The sequence below is a fragment of the Rhinolophus sinicus genome, chromosome 1 (assembly GCF_057876585.1).
Source record: "Rhinolophus sinicus isolate RSI-liver-muscle chromosome 1, RSI-T2T, whole genome shotgun sequence".
Taxonomy (NCBI): Eukaryota; Metazoa; Chordata; class Mammalia; order Chiroptera; family Rhinolophidae; genus Rhinolophus; species Rhinolophus sinicus.
Window position 1 is genome coordinate 47,342,277 of NC_142501.1, and position 13,858 is coordinate 47,356,134.

The window sequence follows — 13,858 nt, forward strand, 5'->3', positions numbered from 1 at the left end:
TGGTTCCTTGTCTCTTGATATATATTCTAGACAATCCTACTTTGAATTGCTACATGATTATATTTCTATTTTTTTTGTCTTGTTCTAGCTGCTTTGTTTCTAATTGCTAGGTTTTCATCAGAGTTTTATATACTTTTAATTTCTTTGCTGCTTTTTTTTAACTTCGATGAATTATGGATTAACTAATTAGAGTAGAGATACTTTGAGGTTATTGAAATAAAATTGTGTCTCTCAAACTGCCAGGTAGAAAAAGGCAACTAGATGAGGAATGATCTATAAATTTAAGACTATAAATATAGTCTTATTTCTGCACTCTGCTAGTGAGGCACTTCACAAAATCTCTGTGCCACAATTAGGAGAGCTTTGAATTGAGCTTACTCTTTCCATAATAGAGCCAAATTCCTCTGTCCTTTGAATTTCATGTTAAGTAGTAGGTAGAGCTACAGGCTTGAGTAGATTTAGATTCACTTTTTTTTTTTTTAAGGTAAGAATATTTCATAGATTTGCAGTTTTCATCATGAATCACACATTGCCTATTTTCTTTTTGTTTTTTATTTTACCTAAGCTAACTCAGTGCACTTTATTTATTTTGGGGGGAAGTCATTAAAACAGTCTGTCAAATTTTTACCTAATAAGTTTAGCATCCTTTTTTTTTTTGAAGGTTAATGATTGTTGCCTTAATTTTGGGGATTACTTTTAAATATGGGGACATTTACAGCCAATATAAAATTGTAGGGCTTTCAGAACTAAGGATAACAGATTTTTTTAAAAAGTGGTGTTTTAAATCCAATCTTCTTAATATTCTAGATAAAATGGTCTTAAACATCTAGTATAATCCTTTTAGAGATAAGGGTAAGAGAGATGCCCTGTCCAGCTTTCAACTGGCAAAATTAGGACTACACTTCTCTTAAACATAATTTTATTGTTCTTATGAAAATGAGGTGACCTCTGGTGGTAAAAATAATATCTTCTATTTTCAAAAGTGTGTTTAAAGGGAGTTTACTTGTTAGTGCCCATAATTTTTTATTTTGAGAGTTTTATTTATACAAGTAATGAAGTTTTAATTATTTTTCTCCATTGGTTGCTTTATTACAGACACAAATCCTTATGTCTGTATTTCCTCCCCTCCTACAGGAGATTGTTGAAAACTTTAAATTTGATTCCTGAAAGGACTCAAGTAAGTAGTATAGTATTCTTACATTTTTGTGACGAGCCAATAAATTTCAAATTTAGTGTTATGTCTAGTTAAGAAATGATATAGTCTTTTTTTAGAGCTCTTACAGTTTATTTTTCTTATTAATAACAAAATCTTATTTTTACTTATGTTCTCCTTTAGTTCATTAATTTATATTCATAATTTTTGCTATCGCTTGACACATTATGCTTATTGAATGACTTTCAGGACCTTTAAAAACAGTTACTTATTTTTATAATGAATTATAGGATATAGAAAACATTATGCAGTGGAAGTACTCACCCTGCTGTCCTCCAGCCACCCAGATCTCAGCAGAAGCAGGCACTGGGACATTCTCTTGCTTATATTCCTAGAAGGAGTCTGTGCAGATTCATATCTATTTAGGCCCTGCCTCTTTATTTTCCAAAAGTGACGCCATACTCTGCATATTAATTTGCCCTTTACTCTTTTTTATTTAGCAGTGTATCTTTAGCAATCTTTCCATATTGTTACATATGGGGTTACTTTGCTTTGAAATGGTTTGCGCAATACTCCTTTATATGAATGTACAACACTTTATTTAATCTGGACCCTCCTGACGGACATTTTAGGTTGCTTTCAATCTTTGCTGTGCACATGTGCAACTATACGTAGAAGTAGAATTGCCAGGTCAAAGTGTATGCATTTAACATTTTTAATAGATATTGCGTAATTGTTCCCAGTTGTACTAAATTAGTCCCTCATTAATGTGTTAGAATGTTGTTTTTTATTCTTGTCAAAGCAGGTTTTTGCAGAGCTTTGGGTGAAAATTAGTACTTCTTTATAGTTTTAGTTTTCACCTTTATTTTGAAGAAAGTTGGTCATCTTTTCAAAAGATTGAGCCATTGTATTTACTTTTTTGTGAACTGTCTTCATATCTTATATCCATTTTTCTTTTGGGTTGTTGATTTTTCTCCCTGTAATATAATTTCAGTTTGTTGCTGTTACTGTTTCTCTGTACTGTATCTTAAGTAGGATAAAACCTAACCTACTCGTTAGACTCAAACCTTTGATGGGTTCAGCAAAGGTGGAACCCTCTTAATATTGACAAACTCTTTAACTTATAAACTTCCATCAGTTCTTGTACCTAATAGACCGGTTTCTTTGAAATAACATTGCTAATGATACCTGATTGTAGACTTAGAATTCAGGTTGATTTATGCATACTGTTGAAAGCTAATTTGTAACCTAAAGAAATGAAAATTTATTTAGGTATATTTGGTTAGTTAATTCATTTTTTTGTGTCTGTAATAGAAAATATAGGTTTGTTTTTACAGAGAAAATTAAGATTATTTTTACTATGATAATGTCAAAAAATACTGTTCTTATCTTCCAGCCTTTATTTTTTCATTAGCCCACATTAACGTAAACTATTAGAATTCTGTATTGCCAAATGGGATGGCTATCCCTTACCCCCTTAGTATTGCATCAGAAAGAGCCACCAGAAATCTTTTGACGTGTATTTTCTGAAATATTTTCCGTCTTCACAGATCTGTGGCCCATACATCCGGACTTGTTGCTCTATTTTCTGTGTACGAAAAGGTCCTAACTTAGCTGTCCCATTTTCACCTCTTGTTCATGATCATCCTTCTGCATATCAGGATAGTTCACCGTGCTTGGCTCAGAACCTGCTCCATGATTACTTCACTGTCTCCTGGTTCTGCCCTGTCAACCATTTGTCATCTACCCTAGGAGTTGTCAAGCTGTGGGCCATCTGCCTGTTTTTGTAAACAAAATTTTATTAGAACATGACACACCATACATTTGTATACGTTGCCTATTGCTGCTTTCATATTATAACAGCAGGGTTGAGTAGTTGTGACAGAGACCTGTGACCTGCAAGCCTGAAAACATTTCTCTGGTCCTTTACAAAACAGTTTGCCACCCCTGATCTACTCTCTCACCATTTTTTTTATTTATTGAGGTGACAATTGTTAGTAAAGTTACATAGATTTCAGGTGTACAATTCTGTATTACATCATCTATAAATCCCATTGTGTGTTCACCACCCAGAGTCAGTTCTCCTTCCATCACCATATATTCGATCCCCCTTACCATTTCATATAAATGCCTTCTGGGCTGTTCCCTGCAAACTGTTCTCGTCTTCTCTCTTGTTTGCCTTGCTTACCTTGTCTTCTGCCTGTTCACAGATTCCATTTCAGCTGGACTCTAATGCATTACATTAGTCTCTACCCAGAATGTGTCAACTCTCGAAGTAGGAAGCCTCTCTGCATCCCAGATTTGAAAAATGCTGACAGAACTATTATTTTAATTTCAAATTTTATGAGGGTGCCTTTATCTTAAAAGTATATTTATAGCAATAAAAACAAAATCAAGAGTGGTTTGTTTCAGGGTTTGTTGAGTGTGTTTTTACAGGATTGTTTATTTAACACTTTTTCAGTTAAAATCCCTGTTGAACATATGGACAAAAGATGTAAGCTCTAAGAAAAGGAAAAAAATGAATGTTATCCAAACCATCCCCCAGAAAGTAGGAGTAGCTTTGCTGATCAGCCTTTTAAGCTATTCATTAAAATGAATCTTTTGTAGAATAGAATAAATGAACAAACTAATCAGAAACAGTCTCAGAGATAAGGAGAATAAAACTGAGGGTTGCTAGATGGGAGGGGGTAGGGATGAATGAGAAGGTGAGGGGATTAGAAAGCACAGATTGGTATCCACCAGACTGCCTTGGGGATACGAAATATAGTTTGGGGAATATAATCAATAACATTGTAAAGATTTTGTAGGGTATCCGATGGACACTTGTCTTATTAGGGAGACCACTTCATGGACGGTGTAGGTACCTGACCACTGCAGTGTACACCTGAGCCTGAAGCTGAATAATAACGAATGTCAACTATAAGTTTATATATAAAGTATATATAAAATACATAAAAAGAATTATGTATATATATATGTATAGCTATATATAGTCACAGGATGTGGAGTACAGCATAAGGAATAGAGTCAGTGGAACTGTAACAGCTATACATGATGTCAGAGGGGTAGTAGATTGGGGGGAGGGGATTATCACTTTGTGAGGGGTATAAATGTCTGTTACATCGTTTTGTACACCTGAAACTAATAAAAAAAATGAATGTTTTCTAGATTTTACTACGTGAGAATGAAGAAATATTTATGGTCTTATGGGTCTTTCTCCACAATTGATAGGAATAAGCTCTTTGAAGCTTTAGATAGCCTTGGAAAAGAAGGTGGGGCTTTCTAGTATATTTTTTTAAAGAAAATATCAGCATTATTTGGAAGAAGAATTGCCTTAATCATTCTTTATTACCCTTAGTCACTTACATTATTTTTTCCTTAAGTATCTGGAAAATATTTTTGTTGGAAAGTAATCATTTACTCCTTCCTTATCTTCTCTGTTACTTCCTAATAACTAAAAAAATTGTAATTCTCTGGTTTCTTTTTTATTCTGTAGTGGCTTACAGAAGAGATGAGATGTGGTCTGAGGGACGATATGACTATGAAAGGCTTCCGAGAGAACGGGGACCTCCGCGAAGTCACCCCAGTGTGAGTCGCTTCTCCATGTGCAGAATGTCCCAAAACCTGGAGTCTAGGGGAGTGGGGTCCACCAAGGCCACACCTCATCACAAAATCCACAAGTGCCCGAAGTTTACCACTCTAGGTTGAAATATAGCTAGATTGAGATTATCTTTTAAAACTTAAACGTTTGAAAGTAAAAGCCAACCTTTTATTTATGTAGAAAATCCATATTTTATATTTCTTGTTTATATTTTTAAAATGGAGGGTTCATACTGAATTTGTGAAGAAAATTTTAGATTTGATAGATGTCAGACCATCAGTTAACAAAGAAGTGTTTGAGCACCTGTTTCTACTATTGGCTGTCACCTGTTTTTCTGTATTCCTACAAACGTTTGCAAGCTGGCTAGATGAAACTGTAAAGTAGGGGCAGCTCAGGGGCAGGTAGGCAGCTTCTGGTATGCTGTCCTGCTGCTTGTTTCCTTATGCCTCTGGGAATTGGGGACTTGGAACCAGCTCTTTTCTCAAGGAGGCTGCTGTTTTGCTTATCACTATTCCCAGCGCTATGTGTAGTACCTGGCACATAGTAGGAGCTCAGTGTTTATTGAATAAATATATGCACTCTCTCCCCAGAATCCTTTATAGAGACCCAAGAGAGGGTTTGGAGAAGGTCAGGAAGCTGTCAATCTTAAACTTTAGCACAGGCCCATTCTAAGTACCAGGGGATTGGGCTTGTGGTCATGGTATATGGGTATATTATGGATTCATTATACACCATCAAAGGGGAACAAATATTGGTTTATATGTTAGTTGGTTTTTACTTACATACTGTCAGTAAATCCTACAGCCCATTTAGATGGATGATGTTATCTTCAAGGTTGTCATTTGGCCTCGGTTACAGCTTAGTTTGTGGTTGATCCAAAATGACTTAAGATGGAAAAAATGGAAATGCCTACCACACTCTAGAATGAGCAGCCTTAATTATTACTGTATGTCACTTATTTTCAGGTTAATTTATAGACTTTGTGTTTCTAATCAAAATCTCAATTTAAAAATTGTTTTCAATTTGATAGAATTGTTTTATAGTTTACCTAGAACAACGAACAAGTGATATAGATAAACACTACATAGGACTAATGCAGAGATGGGAAAAAGGATGACTTTAAGAAAACAAAATGTTTTTTTTAGGACCTCACCTGTCCAAGGATATATCCCATTAGGAATTTGTTTTTCAAAGATATTTAAAAGAATTTTCTGCGTGGTTATGCCACCAGTTGGATATATAGTTGGGTTTGTTTTAGTTCATGTTTAGTTTTGAGGGATTGCATTTTTTTTTTCTTTTCTAATTAGGTTTCTTTAATTGAACACATTTACATGGCTCCAAATTATAAAATAAGGTACATTCAGAGAGGGGATAACTTACTTTAAATGGTAATTTATTATAATTATACATTTAACCAGTGACTGTTCACTATAAGTGAGGGGTTATATATATGTTTCCTAATCTTCAAAATAATACTTCTTGTTGAACGGTACAACATTTATAGAACCCAGTAGAATGTTTAGAAACCATAAAATGTAGGAAGGGATTTATATGCAGAAATATAGTATTAGACAACAATAGGAAATACTCATGATGAAATGGACAAAGTTGTGATATAAACCCTTTATTACACCATTCTGCAGTATGTATGCATGCTATGTTATATCATAGAACATTTTGCAGTGAAACTTAGAGAGTTATTAAGACTGGACACACAGAGCCCTGTCAGGAGGCTATTGCTAGGCAAGGGAGCTGGTTTAAACAAGCTGGGGAATAGTTTGTTTTAAGGTGGGAATAATCAGTAATATCAATGTCAATAAGAGGGGCCCTCCAGATCTCTAGTTGGGTCATGGTTTGTGTGAGAATGAATTTGAGAAGTTCGTGTCTAATACCCTTTGTTTTTCTCTGTTAAGAGATGGCAAGATCATCTATTCAAAGCTGAGGAGCTAGAGGGGCACTTAAGGCCAGCATTGAAGTTTTGGAGTAGACATTGTGCCTACTGGAGTAGACATATCCTGACCAGGGATGTTTGAAAAGACTTGCTGAGGGCCAGTATGTCTATGCACCATAAACTATAGGGGCCCTTGTGTGCTGTATTACCTAAGTAGCCCAGTTTAGGAGTGGGGAAAGCCAGTAGTATTGATTTAAGATTGCAAGATGAGTGGTGGACCCAGGGAGATAAGGATATTGAAGGTTCTGACCCAGATAATTATTGAGGTAATACATTATGTGATATGGACTGTTTAAGAAGGGGAGTAAGGCTGTGAGAAGGGAAGTGGATTGAAAGAAGTGAAGGTTGAGGGACAGGAAAGACTTAGTGAGCTTGAAGACCTGGATGTGACAGAAAGATAGACAATTGGTATTTTAGAGTATAGAATTTCCAAGTTCAGGGAGATTGAAGTTGAGTGTATGGTGGTGAGACTATAGGGTGGATGAAGGTAATGTGAGATCAAGAAAATTTTAATCCTAGATTTTTGGGTCAGTGATTTAGATTTGAGGCTCTCGATCCTCGCTGTACGTTAAAATCACCCAGGGAGCTCTTAAATACTGACGTAAGGGCCCCATCCCAGGTAATTAAGTCATAACCATCTGCAGGCAGGATCTGGACATCAGTGTTGTTTAAAAGTACATCAGGTGATTCTTACATGTTGAGTTAAGAAATGCAGCTCATGGCTGAACACTGAAGTCACTGATGATGACAAGGTAAAGGTAACAGGTGATGGAAGTCCTTCATGAATGAGGATATTGTAGTAAAATCTAAAGAAACCCATTTTCATTCTGTACCATATTTGTGTGTGTACACGTGAAACAGAGGCTCTTTTCCTTTGTAAAATAATTTCAACAGCAGTAAGCAGATATGTTTTATACTCAGTGGCCCTTGAAATCAGACTAGCTGTGCTCAACTGTCTCTAACTGCCTAAAGGGAATTCTCACTTAAGTTCTCTGGCTACTTAGTTTCTCCTAGAGGTGCAGGAACCTAGATAGCTTTTCTCCTTTTGAGAGCACAGAACATGCCCAGACCTTGTACAGGTTCATTCGTCTCCATTTTCTTCTAATTCCGTTAGATTGGTCTCTCCGTCCCCCGGAGTCAGCCTTTCCTAGTTTATAAATCCTTGTGCATTCCCACATTCCCACCTCCTCAAGACTCAGATCCCTTTTTTTTTTTTCCTGGTGAACTATGCCTTGTTTTGGTTAGTAATTTAAATCCTTCCCCTTCCCCTCAATATATCCTTTTGATGGTTCTTGGAAATTATACCATTGCCTTCTGTGTTACACCTTCCATTTTTGTTAAATAAAGGATAGGCATAGGTTCTTAAGATTTTTGTGTCATGGATCTCTTTAGCAGTCTGGGGCAGCCTATGGATCTCTTCTCAGAATAGCGTTTTTTTAAAACTATAAAACAAAATACACAGAATTAAAGGAGACCACTTCTAATTTGAATATAATTATTAAACTATTTAAAGCCAAATTTGTGATGTAGTAATACATACTTCTTTAGCAGGTCATTGAAAAGCAAGAGTTCATGGTGGGGTTTTCATTGCTATGTTTTCAAAGAAGTGATAAGTGTAAATGATATTTCAAGATACATATCTGCAACAGCAGTAACATGATATAAAAACATCTCTGGTTTCTGTTAGTGATGAAGCTACTGCTATTGCTGTTGTGTTTGTTGCCTACATTTCGGTGAAAAAGTCATTTTATATTCACATCTGATTTTATAGACTCACTGAATCCTTGGGTTAAAGAGTTTGATAAGTGACACTAAAACTAGAAATGTAAATCAATAAAGTTATAATTGACTTTGGCTCTAATAAAGACATAACTATTGAAAGTTTTCAAATATTTGCTTCAAAGCAGAGATCATCTAATGTTGTTTTAAAAACTACCATATGTTGGCTTATCCTGTTGACGTGCACAGAATGTTGACAAACAGCATTGTTTATAAGAATTCCAGAATGGTAACAATCTGAATGTCCAGCAGCAGAGTGGATAAATTAATTGTGCAGTCATACAGCAATGGAAATGAAAGAACCGCTACCAAATGCAACAATACGTGTGAACCTCACAGACGTAACACGGAAAGAAAGAAGAGTATACCCTGTGTGTCTTCTTTTATATAAAGTTTCAGAACAGGTAAAACTAGCCAGGAAAGCTCCGTCTTTGGGGAGACAGAGGTAGTGGTGGGAGAGAGCACAGGAAGCCTTTTGCCTTGCTAGGAATGGTCAGTTTCTTGACTGGGGCGGTAATTACAGAGTAATTAACTTGTGAAAATGTATCCAAAAGTACATTTATGATTTGTATACTTATTTTGTGTGTATGTCATAACTCACTTAACGTTTTGAAAAGGCGTGTCATATTTTTCTAAATACATAACTTACTTAATTCTTTAAAAAGTGAGAACCCACTATCATTAGTGCCTGGGATAGAAAAAGGTAGTGTTCTATTTTACTTTTTATGTTTGGGTTTTGTTCTCTAATAGAAAAGTGATTTTGCTGCATTTCTCTTTTTTTCTTCTCCCCTTGGCCCATTCATTCCCAATTCTGATATATCAGAAATGTATTTGAGGAACTATTGGATATGACATAAAGTATGACATGAAGGGGATACTTGAGGAGATACCTACTATATTAGTATGACTTCATTAATAAAAGAGGCTATTTTGTGAACTTCTAGTCTTGATGAACTTGGAAAGGCAGTTGAACATTCATATATTTTGGTGCCCATATGAAATCACCCTAAATTTGAGTATTGGAAAGCTTATCCTCCATGTACAACTTGACAAATGTACCAATCATTACTTTAGGACTTTACAGCACTTTAAAAATTACTTCTGAATCAATAATAAGTTACTTTTGTAAGGTGCTTTCACAGAAATTTTTATTTGGTTTTAAACTTGGGTAGATAGAAGATAAAGCCCAAAGAGGTACACTGCAGGGAATCTAAATGTAAGCATGTACATTCCTCTATTGGGAGGAAATTGTCATCAGAAATTCTGTTTAAGTTCCAGATGTCTGTAAGGCCCTTATTTTTGAAGGCATACTTTCTACTATTTTGGTAATTTCTACGAGCTTGATTATCTGATTTCTTAGGCTTTATCAAATTTTGTGACAATGGGTTTTAGATAACCAGTCAACTTCCAGTTTGGGAGTCTATCTTATTAGCTTGATAGAGAACAGATAGGTATTATGGAACATTTCAATGAAGTTGCAACATAAAATGTTCATTTTTCATTTGCTTATTTTAAAATGGAGGACAAGTTTCAGTTTCAGAATTTTAGGGGTTATAAAGTTTGGAAATTAGCATTAAAACGCTTAGCAGCATATACCCTAGGCATAGTAGTAAAATTGGGGCTGAAGGAGTCCTATCTGCTTCTACCTGCCTTTTTTTGTTCCTTTAACAAACACATGTTAAGTCAAAAATTTTCTAATAGCCATGGGAATTGTACAGATTGAGGGTAGTGATGTCAACAACAGTTTATTTTTTTTCTATCACATTCAGTTAATTTAGAGTTACATAATTAGGCTTTATAACAAAGTAGTTATATTAACAGTATTTTCTTGAGTTATTTGAATGTTTCTACAATTCTTGTCATTGGTTTTTTTCTCTCTCCTAGAGAGTTTAGCCAATCAAAACTAAATTCTTCAGTGAATTCAGAACATGATTTTGTTAATTTCTGAGGCTGTGTAGAGAATATATGAAACATACCTGTTCCATATATTTTCAAATATAAATGTACCCAAAATGTAATCCAGAAATCTTTCTTTCATTCAAATTGAAATAGTCAAATCTACTTCATTTAGCAATTCAATTATATACATATCTTGTATACTACTGTTTAAAATACAGTATGTGGAAACATTCCTTTTCTTCCCACTCTTATTTCATGAAACACGTATTTTAAATGTTCCCATGCATATCTTAATTCCTATTCTCTTTTTTTTTTTTTTAAAGATTTTATTGGGGAAGGGGAACAGGATTTTATTGGGGAACAATGGTCAAATTGTTGTCCTTTCAATCTTAGTTGTGGAGGGTTCTGTTCAGCTTCAAGTTGTTGTTCTTGCAGTCTTAGTTGTGGAGGGCACAGCTCAGCTCCAGGTCCAGTTGCCGTTGCTAGTTGCAGGGGGCACAGCCCACCATCCCTTGCGGGAGTCGAACCAGCAACATTTTGGTTGAGAGGATGTGCTCCAACCAACTGAGCCATCCGGGAGCTCAGCGGCAGCTCAGCTCAAGGTGCCATGTTCAATCTTTAGTTGCAGAGGGCGCTGCCCACCATCCCTTGCGGGACTCGAGGAATTGAACTGGCAACCTTGTGGTTGAGAGCCCGCGCTCCAACCAACAACTGAGCCATCCGGGAGGCAGCTCAGCTCAAGGTGCTGTGTTCAATCTTACTTGCAGGGGGCAGAGCCCACCATCCCTTGCGGGACTCGAGTAATTGAACTGGCAACCTTGTGGTTGAGAGCCCACTGGCCCATGTGGGAATCGAACCGGCAGCCTTCGGAGTTAGGAGCACGGAGCTCTAACCGCCTGAGCCACCGGGCCGGCCCCCTATTCTCTTTATGCCTCACATTTTTATTATTGTTTTATATAATCACTTTTAAGTTATGTAAGTACAACTTTAACCAATATTTTATTATGGAAGTTTTCAAACATGCAGCAAAATTGAAAGAATTTTATAGTGATATATTTTATATCCAAATATTCACCACTTAGATTTAACTATTAACATTTTACTGAACTAGCTTTATCATTTATTTATCCTCCCATCTGTCCTTTATGTGAGAGATCAGAGCGAAGAAACTCAAGTTTATGAAAGCCAAAGTTACCAGCTTATGTAATAGGAATTTTTAGTCAGGTATGGTTTGTTTGGTACTTTTCTAGTAAGAAGCATGTGATGCCAAAAGTGATATAAAATTGCAATATCCACGTAGAATATGTATGTATTATGTATGCTGTGCTTACTGTGTGCCAAGTGCTGTTCAGGTGATGGGGATAGAGCAGTGAATAAGACCAACAAGGTTCTGCCCATGAGGCTTGCATGTGTACTCTAAGTTGTTGTGTTAGGAAAGAATGACATTGACTACATGTGCCATCATACTTAGTTACTTTGTTGGTAGTTTAGTGTGTTTTAGTTGTTTTTGACTTCATAAGGGCAAAAATTAAGCATATGAAAGTAGACAAAATGATATAATGAACTCCCCATGGGCAAATCATTCAAGTGGCAATTGTGAACTCATAGTCAATCTTGTTTTGTCTATGCCTTCACAATTTCCCTCCCCCTCAGATTATTTTGAAGTAAATCCAAGATACCATATTTCTGATGCAAGTAAATATGTCAGTATGTGTCTCTAAAAGCTAAGAATACTTAAGGCGGGGTGCTTATGTATTAAACTTTTATTTATTTATTTATTTATTTATTTATTTATTTATTTATTTATTTATTTATGTATTTAAGATTTTATTGGAAGGGCAATAGGAATTTATTGGGGAAAAAGTGTGTATTTCCAGGACTTTTTTTTTTTTCCCCAAGTCAAGTTGTTGTCCCTTCAATCTTAGTTGTGGAGGGTGCCGTTCAGCTTCAAGTTGTTGTCCTTTCAATCTTAGTTGTGGAGGGCGCAGCTCAGTTCCAGGTCCAGTTGCCGTTTTCGTTGCTAGTTGCAAGGGGGCACACGGGAATGGAGGAATCGAACTGGCAACCTTGTGGTTGAGAGCCTGAGCTCCAATCAACTGAGCCATCCAGGAGCTCAGCGGCAGCTCAGCTCAAGGTGCTGTGTTCAATTTTAGTTGCAGGGGGCGGAGCCCACCATCCCTTGCGGGACTCAAGGAGTTGAACTGACAACCTTGTTGAGAGCCCACTGGCCCATGTGGGAATCGAACTGGCAGCCTTCGGAGTTAGGAGCATGGAGCTCCAACTGCCTGAGCCACCGGGCTGGCCCTAAAGTTTTATTTTAAAGAAAATGTTTTTGTGTTGAGTGCAAAGTATATTTTAATGACATTGAAAAATAAATGATTTGAAAGAAACAGTAATCCTCATAATTTTTACCCATCCTAATAATGAGAATAAACATTAGTATGGAAATTTTGACATAGATTTAGGTATATAATCAAACAAAACCATCAAACTTGGTGCTTTAAGTTACTAAAATGAAAGCATTTCTCATAACAGGTAGTTATGTTAATTTGGAATTTATAGTAAATTAAAAAATAATTGCTTATTTTGTAACAACAATCACCATTTCAGATTTCAAAATTGCCAAGCTAATTTGATATTTATCTTAATCTGATCAGATTTTCATTAGCATAAGCAGACTGAACAATCCTTATTTCAGAAATTCAGAAGACCTTGTGGTAGTAATTGCCTCGCCCCTAAGATGATGACAAATACGAAAGTGTAAATTTCAGACAAGTATAACTTCAAAAATATTTAAGTTTATATGCAAATTTTTGCCTTCTACATCCTGTCTGAGTAGATAAATCATTAAGTAAAATAGGCTTTTTAATTGTGTTTTTAATGAGCTACGTATAAGTTTTACTTTTGAGCCGACTGATCATACCATTAATACTAACTTTGGAGGGGCAAATCTGATAGATTCTATGCATATTTTCTGAAATTCTAGTAACACACAGAAAATTGATAATGGCATAAATATGCATCAATTGTATTAACTTAATCTACTGTGATCTTTTAAATTAATGGTGATATTGTAGATCTTTTCATAATGAAAAAAAGCAATGAAAATTGATTTCATGGAGGTAAATTGAGATTTTATGTTCAAATTTAAGATTTGAAATGCCCGCATTTTCCATAATCGACGTTTTAATTCCATTGAGTTCTTTTTCTAGTTAATTGCAAACGATCCTGTTATCCTTAGAAACCTTTTGAGATGTACTTTATAAGTTATAATTTTAATTTCTGGTTTGTATGTAATGGTGCCATTGTTTTTCTAAGATATTTTTTAAAAGGAGGTTCCAAACATATCAATACCTGAAGCCTTGTGTAGTTTCGTTAACATGTTTATAGCTCAGTGTAAGATTTGTACAAGAATTTCAAACAGTGATTGAATTTCCATTCAGGTCTGGCATTGTTACTGTTTGAAAAAATATTG

General features: G+C 35.5%; 1 protein-coding gene across 14 annotated transcripts in view; it reads left to right on the forward strand.

The window, feature by feature from the left end:
• The window catches only part of PPHLN1 (periphilin 1), a 113,669-nt gene that overhangs the window by 7,595 nt on the left and 92,216 nt on the right, over positions 1-13,858 (forward strand). For 8 of the 14 annotated variants that reach the window (XM_019748388.3, XM_074325821.2, XM_019748391.3 and 5 more), the window contains one exon: positions 4,650-4,741. In XM_019748388.3, coding sequence (XP_019603947.1) covers positions 4,670-4,741 — 72 coding nt within the window. In that variant the 5' untranslated portion in view covers positions 4,650-4,669. Of the gene's footprint in view, positions 1-1,134; positions 1,178-4,649; positions 4,742-8,678; positions 8,889-13,858 lie in introns of those variants that run through there. The other 6 variants (XM_019748384.3, XM_088798892.1, XM_019748385.3 and 3 more) reach the window with 3 other exon arrangements.